The 15,037-nt window shown below is 46.2% G+C and overlaps 2 protein-coding genes across 4 annotated transcripts in view; one reads left to right on the forward strand and one right to left on the reverse strand.

The window, feature by feature from the left end:
- The window catches only part of Znf774 (zinc finger protein 774), a 596,184-nt gene that overhangs the window by 282,895 nt on the left and 298,252 nt on the right, over nt 1–15,037 (forward strand).
- Alpk3 (alpha kinase 3) overlaps nt 1,612–15,037 on the reverse strand; it is a 55,750-nt gene continuing 42,324 nt past the window's right edge. For 2 of the 3 annotated variants that reach the window (XM_071608595.1, XM_027920083.2), the window contains 8 exons: nt 14,016–14,163; nt 13,525–13,652; nt 13,364–13,399; nt 9,729–10,009; nt 9,054–9,142; nt 8,073–8,296; nt 4,809–4,857; nt 1,612–4,276 (listed from right to left, as the gene is read on the reverse strand). In XM_071608595.1, the coding sequence (XP_071464696.1) occupies nt 3,934–4,276; nt 4,809–4,857; nt 8,073–8,296; nt 9,054–9,142; nt 9,729–10,009; nt 13,364–13,399; nt 13,525–13,652; nt 14,016–14,163 (1,298 nt within the window). In that variant the 3' untranslated portion in view covers nt 1,612–3,933. The remainder of the gene's footprint in view (nt 4,277–4,808; nt 4,858–8,072; nt 8,297–9,053; nt 9,143–9,728; nt 10,010–13,363; nt 13,400–13,524; nt 13,653–14,015; nt 14,164–15,037) is intronic. The other variant, XM_071608596.1, reaches the window with a different exon arrangement.

Consider the following 15,037-nt stretch of genomic DNA (forward strand, 5'->3'; position numbering starts at 1 on the left):
TAATATGGGCCAAACTCCTTACCACTAAGGCTATTCGGCCTGGAATTGTCCAGGCAACGTGTGCCACTTTGGGGCATCGTACTCCAAACCAATTACTGACTGATCTAGTAAGTTGCCAGCTCTGGGCTGCTCCTAGAGCAAGTGAAAGCTCTCCTACTGGAAAAGCCTTTTGTACAACTGGTTCTGCCACCAAGTCATATGAACTTCCAGATTCAATGTGTCTATGTGTGGCACATCAGGAAGCCATGTGGAGCCTGTGACAGAGCAGAGTGCTCTAGGGAACGTGTGATAAGTCCTGCTAAGAGATATGTGGTAGGGGAATTCAGCATTCAGAACCAAGCGAGGCTCAGGCCAACAGGTATTTTGAGAAATACCCCTCTGGCTCTCCACTAGGTTCTAGGCACTAGTCACTTCAGGATGGGACTCTAAAGGCACAAGCAGTACATGTGGATGGCTCACTCACTCCCCCACTATGCCACCTCCTACCACATTGCTGAGCTTCCCTCCATCTACACCTATGGCCCTAAGAGGGCTCAGTCACTTGTTCTGGATTTGGATTGGTTTTCCTTACCCATCATGCCTCTCCCACCATCAATATGCATCAAATACCACAAACATCATTGTGGTATCCTCACACCTTGCACTCAACCAAAGAACTCAGTTTACAACAAAAGTCATGGGTTAGTATATAGGACCTTCATTCATCTTGTGAGATTCCCACAGACCATTTGACTTGATAGCATGGTGAAATGGTGTGTTGAAAACATGGCACCAAATACAACAACCTGAGAGGCTGATTCAGGCCTGCAGGAGGAGGTATAAACTTTGTGAACTGTCAATCAGACATGGTGTCATTTCTCCTACAGGGCTAGAAAAAAGTGAGGAGATGGACATGCTATCACCATATCTCACTGCTTTTCTCATACTTAAGGTTTGGAACCAGTCTGGTGTAGAGGTTTTAGTCCCCAAGGGAGAAACACATCCTCAAAGAGAGAGTAATGATTCAACTGAAAAGGAAGTTTCGGGCTCCTTATGCCTCTAAGGGACAGAGAACAAGAGGTTGAGGGTATAGCTAGGATGATGAACTCCAAGGAGGGAAAATATGGTTGCTGCTACATAGCCAGGACTAGAGACGGACATGGGAGATTCCTAGTGTGCTTCCTTGTATTGCCATGTCTAGCAGTTCCTGTCATAAAGGCAATACCACTAAGGGCTGCACTTCAGAGCTGAACTCCAACAGGCTGAAAAGCCCTAATCATAGACACTAGTTCTCATGACCAGCTGTAGAAATGGTGTAGAAATGGTCTTTACCTATACCACCTTTCTTGCTGGGTTATATAATTTCGGTTGACCATGGTTAATTTCATCAGTTAATCCACAGGCTACAGGATTTCAAAGTGGGATTTAGTGTGAAAAAACTAAAAGAGGTAGATTATTACTAGTGACAACTGGACTTTGGGGGAAACCATAGCCCTGTCATTACCCCTGGACTTAGTAGTTGGATATGACCTAGAGTTTCTTAAGCAGAGAGGAATTTGTTTTGGGTTGTATTTGGGAGAGTCAATACATCAGATGGGAATAACCATGTGTGTGTCAGGGAATATCTCTTAGTTTTATACTTCAAACCCCTTTCTACCCTTCCACTCTCCATAATTCTTCTGGTAAGAATCCTCATCCTTTGGGAAACTGCCTCTCTCTCACTCTGTGAGGCCCTGAGCTCCAGGCCAGCTTCTCTTACCTGGAATTTGGATCCTGAATAGAGGGAGACACTGGGACCTACAGCAACAGCTCCTGGGGGCAAGCACTGGAGCTGCCCTGGTTCCTGCTCTCTCCAAGGCTAATTAATTGTTCAATAATTCTTTTGGTTCCATGAGCTACCCCAACATCTTTCCCATGAACCCTTCTTTTGCTTAAGTTGGTCCAATTTAATTTCTGTTGCTCAAAATTCAAACTCCAAGGATGGGCATTCTCTCCTAAGACTGCCTATACATCTTTTCCTCCCAGCATAAATGGGGCTGGCATAAAGTAGGTGCTCACAATTTGTCTGCTGAATGAATGAGTGAATGATTAATGAATGAACAATATCCAACTCTCAGTTCACCAAAGTAAGCTGGGTATGTAGGCTGGGAGAACTAAGGGCCCCCTGGGGCAAGAGAAGGAAGTAGGGAGCCACCGGAGCAAAGAGGAGGTAGAGAAGTTAAAATCATGAGGATGGAAGAGGAAACTTCAGGTGAGGGAAAGCCCTGGGTGGGGTGAGGTGGGACTGAGAAGCATGTAAGGGTCAGCTGGTAGCTGGGGGCAGATGCTGCTTGACATCCAGACCAGTCCTGTTGTGGCAGAGGCGGCCAGAGATACGGGGAGTTTCTGCTGAGTCCCCAGCTCTGTTCTTCCTTTCTAGGTTCCTTCTTTCATGTTCTCTTCCAAACGAAGGTGCAGTTCCAAAGTCATCAAGTCCCCAAACACCTTGCTAAGGGGCACAAGCCATCAGCTGAATTGTGCAACAGACTGTCCAGCTGCAGCCAGAGAAGACTGAGATGGAACTTCAGGCTAGGAACCAAAACGTTGATTCATTTTTCCAGTAGACCCAGGAACTATAGGATACCTTAGACAGCCTGCAGTACCACTGGGAAGAGGGGTCCTGACTATAACCACACCAGATGAGGGCAAGCAGGACACACGGTTGCTGCCTTTATTGCATTCCAGGGGAGCAGGCTAGCTCCAGACCTGCCCCACTCCAGGTCTCAAGGAGGGATGTCCAGGGTGTTGGGCCCAGCACAGAATTTCCTCAGAAGCCCAGGCATGAGGGCACAGAGCTGGAGCCCCAGGATCAAGAGCCAATGGTTGGGGGGTAGGGGTCCTAATTCCCAGATAGAGACACACTCCACCCAAGCATGTGAACGGATCCTTCCTAGAACACCCATGTGGACTCCCCTGTGAGGAAGAGTCCCAGCCCTCCACCCCTTTGAGAGGCTGGTGCAAAACTCACTGTAACCCCACTCCTTTCAATATTGAGCATGAAGCCTCTCAAAGTCAACGCCCTCCCTCTGGCTATTGCTGCTGGCACCCTCATGCCAGTTCTCACCTCATGAGCAGAGAACCTGGGAGAGGTAGAGGAAGAGGGCACCAGGATGGAGGGAGAGGCCAGAGGGGCTGGGCCTCAGGTTGTGGGTCAGGCCTAGGGAAGGTCTGGGACAAAGGGACAAGCAAAGAATTGATGAAGGGCAGTCAGCAGGCTGCAACTCAAAGCATGAAGGTACAAGGGAACATGGGAGCAGGGGAGTGGGTGTCTGAGTGATGGGAAGGAACAGCAGGAACACACATCATCAAAGACCACCACAGAAGGACACGACAGGCTCGGAAGGGCCCTGAGCACTGTGCATGCTCAGGACAGGTTAGTTGAGGGAGAAGCTGGGCTGAATGAGGCTAAGTAGCGGGAAGGAGAAGATCCCCTGAACATCACCAAGCCAGACCCACCAGAGGAAGTCTGGAGCCCTGATGACAGGGAGAGATAGGGGCCAAACAGGGGCAAAACAGCAAATGTTGGCCCCCAGAGTACAACATTAACTGAAGGGTTTGGCTGGGGAAAGGGGACGGGCTACAGAAATCATGCAGAGGACTTGGGGAAGCCTCCAGCAGTGGCCTGTGTAAACTTCAAGAAGGGCCTAGATCTCCAGGCCCTTGGAGGTGGGGCCTGCTTAAGGCCTGCAAGCCCTGGATAACAATGGCACCAGGAGAGGCCAATGGGCTGTGTGCTGTGCCCAGAGCCATCCAATGAGGAGTTGACTGAGGAGAGGCTGCTCAGAGAGGTCCCCAAGAAGTGCCTCCTTAGGTCACCTTCTCTGGTTTGTTCTGTGTTGAGAATATCTCCATCCGGTTCAAGCTGCTTCCTGGTTGGTCTGCTGCTGGGTGGAGGCCCCCAGCCTCCTGTTGGGGCTACCGCATGCCCTGGGCCTTGGAGCCTCCATCTTGGATGGGAGGCTGTCCCGATGACTGGATAGTGGCTGCCTCTGAAGCCTGAGAGGTCTTGGAGCTTGGAGCACTCTTCCGGGTGCCCTGAGGACTAGGGAGGCCTTTCTTCTGGGGCTGAGGACTCAGCTGGGGGCCCTTCCTGCCAGCAGATGGACTCTTAGAGCCTTTGGCCTTGGCTTGGGGATGGGCAGTCTCAGGGGCCTTGAGGGGTTTCAGCCCCAGCATCGCACAGTAGGTGTTGCACTGATGGGAAGAGACAAACTGGTCCAGCAGGGCAGGGAAACAGCTCTCCTTGAGGCCTTGGTATCTGCAGCCAAACAGTAAGAGCTGAGTGGGTCGCACCCCGAGTGACAGGCCCTTGGGGGCTGACTTTGGGGTGGCCATCACCAGGGTATATCCTACCCTATTCCCCTGGGTTCTACCTCAGGTGGCAGCATCCTAAACATTGATTTTAAAACTGGTCTCATTACACCTTGACACACAGGATTCACTTTTGGGCCATCCTGTAGTGTGAGGAGAGTTTGCCTTTTAAATATAAACTGATGCAGAATTGAGGTCAACCGTCTAATCCCAGGGCCCTTGCCCATCCGCATCCTGATGAACATTCTCAAGTGAGAAGGAGTGGAGGAGTCCCTGAAGGCCCAGAATTTCAGGAGAACGTAGATATGGGTATTGATTACAGCTGGTAGTCCAGACCTGGGGTCAAGGGCACCAGGGTGGGTGGGGGGGAATTAATGGCCTCAGGGTGTCACCCATACCCCAGGGATGGAAATCAGAAGGAATTAGGATGCCCAACATCCTGAGAAGACTAGAGTGTGCTATCCCCAAGAACCACTCACCCTCGCAGTTTGGTAGCAATCTGCACATCAGTCATTTTCCAGTCAACCCCTGAAAAGAGAGAAAGTCAGGGGTTGATGGCAGCCTGGCTGGGTCCTAGGCTTCCATGTCTTCAGCAAGGACATCACTTTAGATGGGAACTTCCCAGAGTTCAATGGAGGCAGGTCTTCAGCCATCCTCTCAAAGGTCATCACCACCAGCCTGACTCAAAGGCACTGCACAAGCCTCTATATGACTAGTTGTTACGGTTTTGATCTGGAATGTCCCTCAGAAGCTCATGTGGTAAAGCCTGGTTCCCCAATGCAGCAATGTCCAGAGGTGGGACTTATAGGAAATGATGGAACATGAGAGCTCTGACCTCATCAATAGATTAATCCACTTGATGGATCAATAATTTGAATGAGTTATTGGGAGGTGGGACCTATTTAGAAGAAGGTCAGTAGGTGTGTTCCCTGGAAGGATTTAGCTTGTTCTCAGCCTCCCCGCACCTCTGTCTGTCTTTCTCTCTTTCCCTGCTGCCGTGAACTGAGTAGCTCTCCTCTGCCACACCCTTCTGCCATGATGTTCTGCCTCACCTCAGGCCCAGAGCAATGGAGTTGGCCAACCATGGACTGAACCTCTGAAACCATGAGCAAAAATAAACTTTTTGTTTATTTTGTGTCAGGTATTTGTTTATTTTTATTTATTTTGTTTATTTTGTGTCAGGTATTTGGTCACAATGACAAAAACCTAACTAACACCCTGGTAGTTAGTCATCTTCCCATTTTTAAGATAGCTCAGAGTTCAATGACTTGGGAAATTCATGCTTATTTTATAATAACTGAGCACTGATTGTGCAATGATCATTGTGAGTCAAAGTAAATGTTTAGTTTTACTGACTCCTAAAGCCAAAACTCTTCCAGCTATGCAAGCCTGCCTCTACTAGATCAAACCAGGTCACAAACTGGACTGGATTCTGGCTTTGGACTAAAACCTCCTTTCTCTTAGATTAGTAGCCTATCCAAGATAGAGAAGATGGCAATGAGAGAAAAGTCAGGTATGGGCCAGCAGAAAGGTATCACTGGAAAAAAGTGTCTTCTACCCTACTCGTAAAGGCAGCAGGCAAATTCTTCAGGAAGCCAGATGGTTAGGACAGCCTTGGAAGAACACAGCCTGGCAAAATGATGATGGAGAGAAAAATTTGCCACCCTGCTCAGTCCACCCTAGTATCTCAGCATTCATGTATTAGATTTGTGACCCTCTTTCCCTATTTTCAAACTGCCCAGGATTTTTCTAAGGGGCTGCCTTTCACTAACAGGGCTGAGGATCGTCACATGATGGAGTAGCACAAGTGTTAGCTTTAGAACCAGACAGATCTAGATTTATGTTTCAGCTCTCTCATTTCTAGGCCATGTGAATTTACCAAGTCATGTAATCCTCTAATCTGCAACTGTGAAAGAGAGAATAATAATGCCCATCTTACAGGGGTTTTGAGAAGATCACAATACATGTAGGACTCTGGCTCGGTGTCTGAAGCACAGTAGTTATGAAATAAATGTCAATTTCTTTGTCATTTCTCACATTCCATTTGTATTATAATAATGATCTCTCACACTTGCACAGAATTTCAGTTTGCAGGTTTTCCCAAATATGATCTCATTTAATCCTGAAAACAGGTAAGAAGACAGTATTCCTAGAGAGGGAAAGGCAATTAAAAGACATAACCTGTCTGAACTTTGGTTTTCTTCTTTGAGAAACAGAGAAAACAATGTGGTAATAGGGTCTGGTCTTAAACTATTCTGACTCCTAAGTCTTTTTCCTATGACACCATGTTGTCATTTCATGGTAGAAGCTATCTCTCACAGCTTCTTGAAGACAGTGACTACTACCAATTTATCTTGTATCTTCCCAATATTTAATAAATATTGGATAGAAGAGTGGGAGCATGAATTTGTGACTTAATAGATTGAATAATGGTGGCTTGATGTTATCTAGATCCCCTCGTCTGACATATGGAATTATATATACAATAATTATTGTATAGCCTAACCCCAGTGAAAAGCTACTTGGAGTCCATTTTATATCTCTTGTCCTTGATCTTCTTACTTTTATTTATTTATTTATTTATTTATTTATTTATGGTACTTGGGATTGAGCCCAAGAGCTCTTTGCCACTGAGCTACATCCCTAGCCCTTACTTTTTATTTCTAGACAGGGTCTCACTGTTACCCAGGCTGGCATTGAATTTTCAATCCTATGGCCTTAGTCTCATGAGTCTCTGGGATTATAAGCATGTGCCACCACACCTGGCTGGTCTCACTTTTTGCCTCAGAGACAAGACTTAACAATGTGTGATATTCCCAGCTTCCTTTCCTCCCACTGTAGACAGCAGTTTTTCTTTTTCTCTCCCCTGTCCAGTTCTGGTTAAAGAGCTTGGCCTGAGAGAATTGGTCAAACAATAAAGGAGAATTCATGCTTCCTGCCTTCTTTTGTTAAGGAGTTTCTGGGTAACAGGGACATAGAGATACAACTCAAAGGGGCTGGAGCTGAGGCTCAGTGGTAGAGCACTTGCCCCACAAGTATGAAGCACTGGGTTCAATCCTAGCACCACATAAAATCAAATAAAGGCATACAAAACTAAAAAAATATATTTAAAAAAGATAAAACTAAAAGAAAGCCAGACAGGCTTATATTTAAAGACTAACAAAAATGGAGGAAGACGAGGAGTGACTATAAAGCTATTTGTACTAGGATGGAAGAGAGTTTGGGAGATTTGGAGAGTGAAAAAATCCAAAGCCAAGCTGCAGAGATAGGAAGTTTTGAAAAGGGAAAGGGTAATTGTGGGTTTTGAAATAGATCCTATGTAACATTACTTGAAACAGATTCCTTTTAACTTTAAGTGGGCTGGATCTGACTCCTTTAAATGCAACTGCAGTTATAAATGGGGTGACACAAGGGTGTATATTAGGATTGCATTCAAAATGGTCCCTGTCCAATCTACATTACAAGACTGTTATGAAAAGCAAAGGAGGGCTGGGGATGTGGCACAAGTGGTAGTGCGCTTGCTTAGCATGCATGAGGCACTGGGTTCAATTCTCAGCACCACATAAAAATAAAATAAAGCTATTGTGTCCACCTAAAACTAAAAAATAAATACTTTTTTTAAAAAGCAAAGGAGAAAAAAATGCAAACGTGCAAACTTTATAAATTATCAAACATGCACTACAGCTCTGCCTTTTCTGCATGCTTTTATATCCATGCACCTATGCATTCTCACACCTTCATACCTGCCAAATCTGTGACAAGGAAGCTGCCATTTGTCCACTGATACAGCCAGTGCTGGAAGGTCTGGCATTTCTGCAAGGCCTCAGAGCTGCTGGATGCTGTTGGAGCCCCAGTACAGCTCCATTCCCGGGAACAGTAAGACTCCAGGGGCTTGCCCAGGTCCTCCTCCAGGGTAGCATAGGGGATATTGTTGGCAGGCCGGTAGATCAGATAGAGTGGGATGATCCTAAACATAGTGGAACTCTGCAGTAAGCAGCAAATGTGGCCCCAGAGAGCTCCTCTCTCCAACCCCATTCTATATTTATTCTTGGATCTAAAAGAAGGGCCTTTCCCAGAGGCTCCATCCTGAGTTCAGGAAAGGAAATGGAGGCCATTGACATCAGAGTCCTGTCTATTCTCTACGATCAATGGGACCAGAACCAAACCCTGCTATGGTCCCAGGTCAACCATGCTTGGGTAAGGGCTGAGGCCAGTATGTGTCAAATAGAAAGGTTACCTCCAGAGCAGATTCAAACAGATCATGATCCAATACCAGTTAAACCCCAGATTTGCAAGGGTCAGAGTTCAAGTCTCAGAACAGAAACAATTATGACTCACAGTTGACTCCTACGGAAGTCCACACAGACCCTGCCTGCCCATGGCAGGAGAGTCCTGACCAGTTTATTTAGATGAGCCCACCCCACATCTTCCACAGAGCCCCAGAATCTGGTATGCACAACACATAATTGGTAAAATCTGGGTTAAAAAGTGAGGAATTAGGGTGGGTGGGAGGAGACTCAACCAGAGACTTTTCTCAAGTAGGGAGTGAATCTTCAGGTTTTCATTTCTAGATTTTGTGGGACCTTTGAGCTGAGCATGGGGTAGCATGAGCCTATTTGTACCTGGCCATAGGATGCCCCATGAGGGGTTGGGAAATCACTGTCTTTGCAGAAGTGGGAGGCAACAGCTCCGCACACTGCATTTCCCACCTCCCGTGCACTTACTCAGGCACCTCTCCAAAGCCGGATGCTGCCCGGGCTTCAGCTGCGAAGATTTTGCAGTACTCCCTGCTCATGTTCTGGATCTTGCACCCCTGTGGATTAGAGGAAACCGAATCTAATTAGCAAGGAACCTCCCCAGCTCTCTCTCATGCCTAAGTCTAAGTAGGCGGGCTACCTGCTAAGGGACTCCAGGAGGATGCCAACCCTGGGGTACAATGGGGCTCACTCCTTCCTGTTCCCTACTCTGTGACTCATCTTCTCATTTGAATCACAAGGGGCTGTGGACTTTTTTCAGTTTGAGGTTTTCAAAATGGTTTCTAAACTATGTTTCCTGGAGCCTTAATGCTAGGAGGCAGTGCCCTGGGGTCCCTCAGTGGAAAGAAGGGTAGACCATCCCTACCCACATTATTCCTTCTTTATCTACCATGTAAAAAAGACCTCTAGGAGAGATTAAACTATATATAGGTTTCAAACCTAGGGCCCAAATGGTTTTGAAGCTCTCAAGCTCTTTGAGGCCATGTCTAGATTCCAGGCTACATTTCAGCTTCTCCTCTAGGGCCACTATAGGAACCTCATAGGCTGAGACTGAGGTGGCTTCTGCTCCACATTGGGCTTCCCAACAGGACCCAGGCTTGGAAAGGGAAGGAGGTAAGACAGTACAGTGACAGGAAGTAGTACCTGAATGGTGACATCGTAGTTTCTGCCCAGGAGAGAAGTCTCATTGCTGGGCCCAAACACAAGCAGGCTGGACACCTTGATGATGCATGTGCGGCCTGACTCAAAGATGGGTTCCAGGCCATAGATGACCTTGGCTTGGGAGGCCTTCCGAAGGTTACACCCATGTCCATCCCCTCGGAGCTCCTCGCTCACCAGTCGCCCAAAGAGCTTGTCCCCCCAGCAGCCAGAGTCAGCCAGACCCTTAGCAAACACCATGGGGGTCATCTCAATCTCTTCTCCAACTGAAGGGGAACAGGAGAAATGTGGGAACTAGAAGACCCTGCCTGAACAATGTGAGATCCACAGGGATAAAAAGGCCAGAACAGTCTCCCACCTGTCTACCTGTGTGCTCCCTGTCTGTCCATAAGTGCTCTGCTGTATACACCTTGATGACCCTACCAGACTGAAAGCTGCTTGGGGCAGAAATTGCATCTGATTCAACCTTTGCCATTTAACAATCTCAGGTGGTACCCATTCTATAGTAAGTGTCCAGAAAGTACCCAAGTAGGCAGGAGTGTTCTTGTGGCAGTAGCAGTCAATACAGAATACCAGAATTACTTTGTTCTAGACTTAGGTATAATAAAGACTCCATCTCAACCAACATGTTTGATGGAATAAAAACTTTGAAGGACCAATCCAGTAGCAGTGAGCACCCCTAATGCTCAAATTGTGATTGCTAAAGACCATTTCCCACCAAAAGGAATCAGAGCTCCCTAAAGAAATGGTAGGCTGGGGCTGGGGTAGTAGCTCAGTGGAAAAGCACTTGCCTAGTATGTGTGAGGTACTGGGTTCATTTCTCAGCATCACATATAAATAAATAAAATAAAGGTCCATCAACAACTAAAAAATATGTTTAAAATATTTTTTTAGAAAGAAAGAAATGGTAGGGTATAACACTTAGTAGGAAGTATACAGAACATATCTGAAATATTCTGTGAGATAAGAAAACTGTCAAAAACTACTGGAAGCTCGGGGCTGGGGTTGTGGCTCAGCAGTAGAGCGCTCACCTTGCAGGTTTGAGATTCTGGGTTCTATCCTTAGCGACACATAAAAATAAATAAGTGAAATAAAAGTATTGTGTCCAACTACAACTAAAAAATAAATATTAAAAAAAAACTACTGTGTTGTGGCTCAGTGGTAGTGCACTTGCCTGGCATATGTGAGGCACTAGGTTTGATTCTCAGCACCACATATAAATAAATAGATAAAGGTCTATAAACAAGTTAAAAAAAAAAAAACTATTGGAAGCTATTTGAGGCCTGGGCAACTTAGCAAGACCCTGTCTCAAAAAAATGACTTTTTTTTTTTTTTTTTTTTGGTACCAGGGATTGAACCCAGGGGTGCTTAACCACGGAGCCACATCTCCAGTCTTTTTATATATTTTATTTTGAGACAGAGTCTCTCTAAATTGCTTAAGGCCTTGCTAAATTGCTGAGGCTGGCTTTGAACTTGCAATCCTCCTGCCTCAGCCTCCCAAGATGCTAGGATAGCAGGCATGTGACATCATGCCCAGCTCAAAATAAGATTTTTTAAATAGGCTAGGGATGTAGCTCAGCAGTAGAGAGCTCACCTAGCATGTGCAAGGCCCTCTCCATTTAATTCCCAGCACTGAAGAGGGAAAAAAAACTACTGCTACTGGAGACTTGTCAAAAGGACACAGTGGCACACTCCTGCAATACCAGCAGCTCAGGAGGCTGAGGCAGGAGGATTGCAAATTCAAAGCCAACTTCAGCAATTTAGTGAGGCTCTAAGAAATTTAGGGAGACCCTGTCTCAAAATAAAATCTGAAAAAAAGAGCTGGAGATGTGGCTCAGTGATTAAGAGACCTGGATTCAATCCCCAGTACAAAAAAAAAAAAAGCCCACAGGAACTAACTGCAAACAAAACTTTGACCAAAACTGAAACAATCTTAGCCACAAAGGTAATTATTGCATGTAGTACACATATCATACATGTTTAAAGTTCATTTGTTCATAATGGTAACTGGCAAAAAAAAATAATTAGCAGGGCACAGTAGCAAATGACTGTAATCCCAGCTACTCAGGAAGCAGAGGCAAGAGGATTTCAAATTTGAGGTCATCCTCCAACTTAGCAAGACTTCGTCTCAAAATAAAAAATCAGGGCTAGGGATATAGCTCAGTGGTAAAGCACCCCTAGGTTCAATCCTTACTACCCAAATAGTAAAAATAAAATAAAAAGGTGGGTATGGAGCCCAGTGATAAAGTTCAATCCCTGTTACTAATAAACAATTTCCTCTATCAAAAGAAACAAACCTCATTGGTCACCTCTGGAGGATGCTAGAATACAAACTCACTATTCTGAAATCTAGTGAGTACAGAGGGGAAAAAGGCAAGTACTTATTCATTTTCTGCTGGATCTGTATGTATCAGGATAACCAAATAATCATACAGAAAAATTCCAGCTACTAAAGACAAAATGATAGAATTAAAATACCTCCATATTGTCACTCTTAATGAAATAATGGATTTAGACAATAATTAGTGACTGCTAAAACCCCAAGATAATAAAGGGGGTTGTGTCAGAATTTTTTATTTTTCATGCTGGGAGTTGAACTCAGGGCCTCACACATACTAGACAAGCTCTTTACCACAAGCTCTTTATCCCAACCCTTTTTTAAAAATCTTATTTTAAGACGGCATCTTGCTAAGTTGCCCAGGCCTCAAACTTGTGATCCTCATGCTTCAGCCTCCTAGGTAGCTAGGATTACAGGTGTGCAGCACCATGCCCAGCTATTTTTCTAATTTAAAAAGGAATTGATCAGGACTGGTGATGCAGCTCAGTGGTCAAGCACTTTCCTAGCATGCTCAAGGCCCTCTGTTCAATCCCCAGCACCACACACACACACACACACAAAAACAAAACAAAACAAAAAAAAAAAAACCACCAAAATTTTAAATTATTTGATAACTGAACAAAAAACACTGGTTGGGTGAACATGTGATCGAATGTGATAGAATGAACAGAAGAATTAATGCGTCTGTTAGCAAGTGAAGCTCCTTGGGTGTCTCCATCACTGGTATCTTCCTGGGCCTAAGCCTTAGCGTAAGTCTTGCAGGTGCAACATGGACTCTCCCCCTGATTTCTGAGGCTTTGAAGTGTTTGTTACACTTTAGGGGTGTCTCACCATCACCAAATGCATTGCTCCTAGGTCCTTCCTAGACATTAAGGATGTCTGCAGTGGAGACCAACCTGCATTTTTAGCAGGCTCCTTGTATGAGTCTAATGCAGGAATCCATAGAGCATGGTGAGGAAACTCTGGGTGGGTAGCTGGTAGGATAAGGCATGCCCTGGTGGTCAGTCCTGCTCTTGATCAAGGACTCTGACATAGGCAGAGAGCCGAGAGATGAATTAAATTCTGATGGAATTGTCCTCCTTAGCCACTTTCTCTCCTACAGCCTCTGAAACATCAGTTTCCTTCTCCATTCCACCCCGCTCAATCATATCATAAACTGGGCAGTAAAGGGCAGCATCTTGTGGACTGGGGACAGAGTCCAAGCCTTTACTGAAGATCTTGTCTGTAGAGGGCAGGGGTGGGCAGGAAGACCCGTCCCTCCTCCCCCAGAGGGGCCACATACCTTCACCTTCCTCCCTGGAGACGAATCCAGACAACACTATGTGAGAAAAAGAAGAGGGAGCTGTTTGCTGCCTTCAGACTGGTTTACCCAGGTGACTGCCCCCACCCTGAAGGGGCCAAGCTGGACAGACCTCCCCACCTCACCCCATAGGACACACTCACCCTCAGGGCTGAGGCAGAAGTCAGTGGAGGCGGAGCCATGCTCATTGTGGATGGTGCATCGATACACGCCACAGTCTACGGGGGAAGCCTGCACAATGGCCAGGGCTGCAGGTCCCTCATCCCCTGCACTGCAGAGAATGGAGACCCTTCTCATGAGGGCCATCACAGTGACACAAGGCCTTCAACCCCACTCTCAGAGGCTGCTAGGAACACAGCTCTGGGAGCCCCTGGGAGGCAGTAAGAGGTTCCATGGTCAAGAACAGGCCCTGGATCATATGGGTCTGGTTTACAGTCATGAAACCTACTAGCTATGTGGCTTAAGACCTCTGAGCCTCAATTTCCTTGTCTCTACTATGGGAATAACAGAATCTCTTCATAACATTATTGTGGTGACTAAATGCCGTATAGATTTAAAGCATTAAGACAATACCCAACATGATTATTGTAATTAGGGAGCCAAGTCAGTTGAAGATGGAATCCAGGCTACTTACCTCCTGGCCACCTCACCCACTGGGCGCTGATCCTTGGCCCAAGTCAGGACTGAGTCACTAAGAATGTTGAAAAACTGGCACCAGAGCTTCAGGCTACCAGAGGCATCAGGAAATTGCTCCACCCTAATCTTCCGAATCACCTGTGGGGCTGAGAGCAGGAACCCAGTTAGGTGGCAGGGGGCCACATCCCCCAATCTGTGCCCTCTCTGGCCATATCCCTGCTTCCCTGGGCTTCCTTGGTAGAATAGGCAAGGTGAAAACAGAATTCCAGACTCCACACAAACCCACCACTTCATAGTCCCAGCTGCCTCCCACTGTACCTCAGGTGTCTGCCCCAACCCCCAGAGCACACATCAGAACTAGAATGAACCCACAAACTCCACCCCATCACAGGCCAGGGATGTCGTCACAGAGGACAAAGAAAACCACCAAGAGAGGATCTTCAGTGTGCATTTTAGGCCCCTTACTCCAGAAACCCGCATCTGAATCCTTTTTCACTACTTTGCAATCATGAACCAAATCTGTAAAGAGATGATTATGGTGATGGAAGGAGGATACTACTGAAGCCAGACACTGTACTAAGTCCTTGGTATATCTACTTCACAACGTTACAAGGTTGGTACTGCATATTATTATCTCCATTTTGCAGGGATAAAGAGCCAAGCAAGAGCCAGGCCTTTATCTATCTGTCTGTCTGTCTGTCTATCTATCTATCTATCTATCCATCCATCCATCCATTTATCTATGGTACTGGGAATTGAACCCAGCAGCACTCTACCACTGAACTATACCCCCAGCCCTTTTCATTTTTATTTTGAGACAGGGCCTTGCTAAGTTGCCCAGGCTGGCTTTGAATTTGTTATCCTCTTGCCTCGGCCTCCTGAGTAGCTGGGATTACAGGCATGGGCCACCATGCCTGGCTAGGACCAGGCCTTTCTGAGAGATAGATCATGAAATAAGAACATGATTTGTAAACCCCTAGTAGGGATGTGCTACCCCTGTGAGTAGCAGCACCTCTCTGC

The sequence above is a fragment of the Marmota flaviventris genome, chromosome 2, assembly GCF_047511675.1.
Source record: "Marmota flaviventris isolate mMarFla1 chromosome 2, mMarFla1.hap1, whole genome shotgun sequence".
Lineage (NCBI taxonomy): Eukaryota > Metazoa > Chordata > Mammalia > Rodentia > Sciuridae > Marmota > Marmota flaviventris.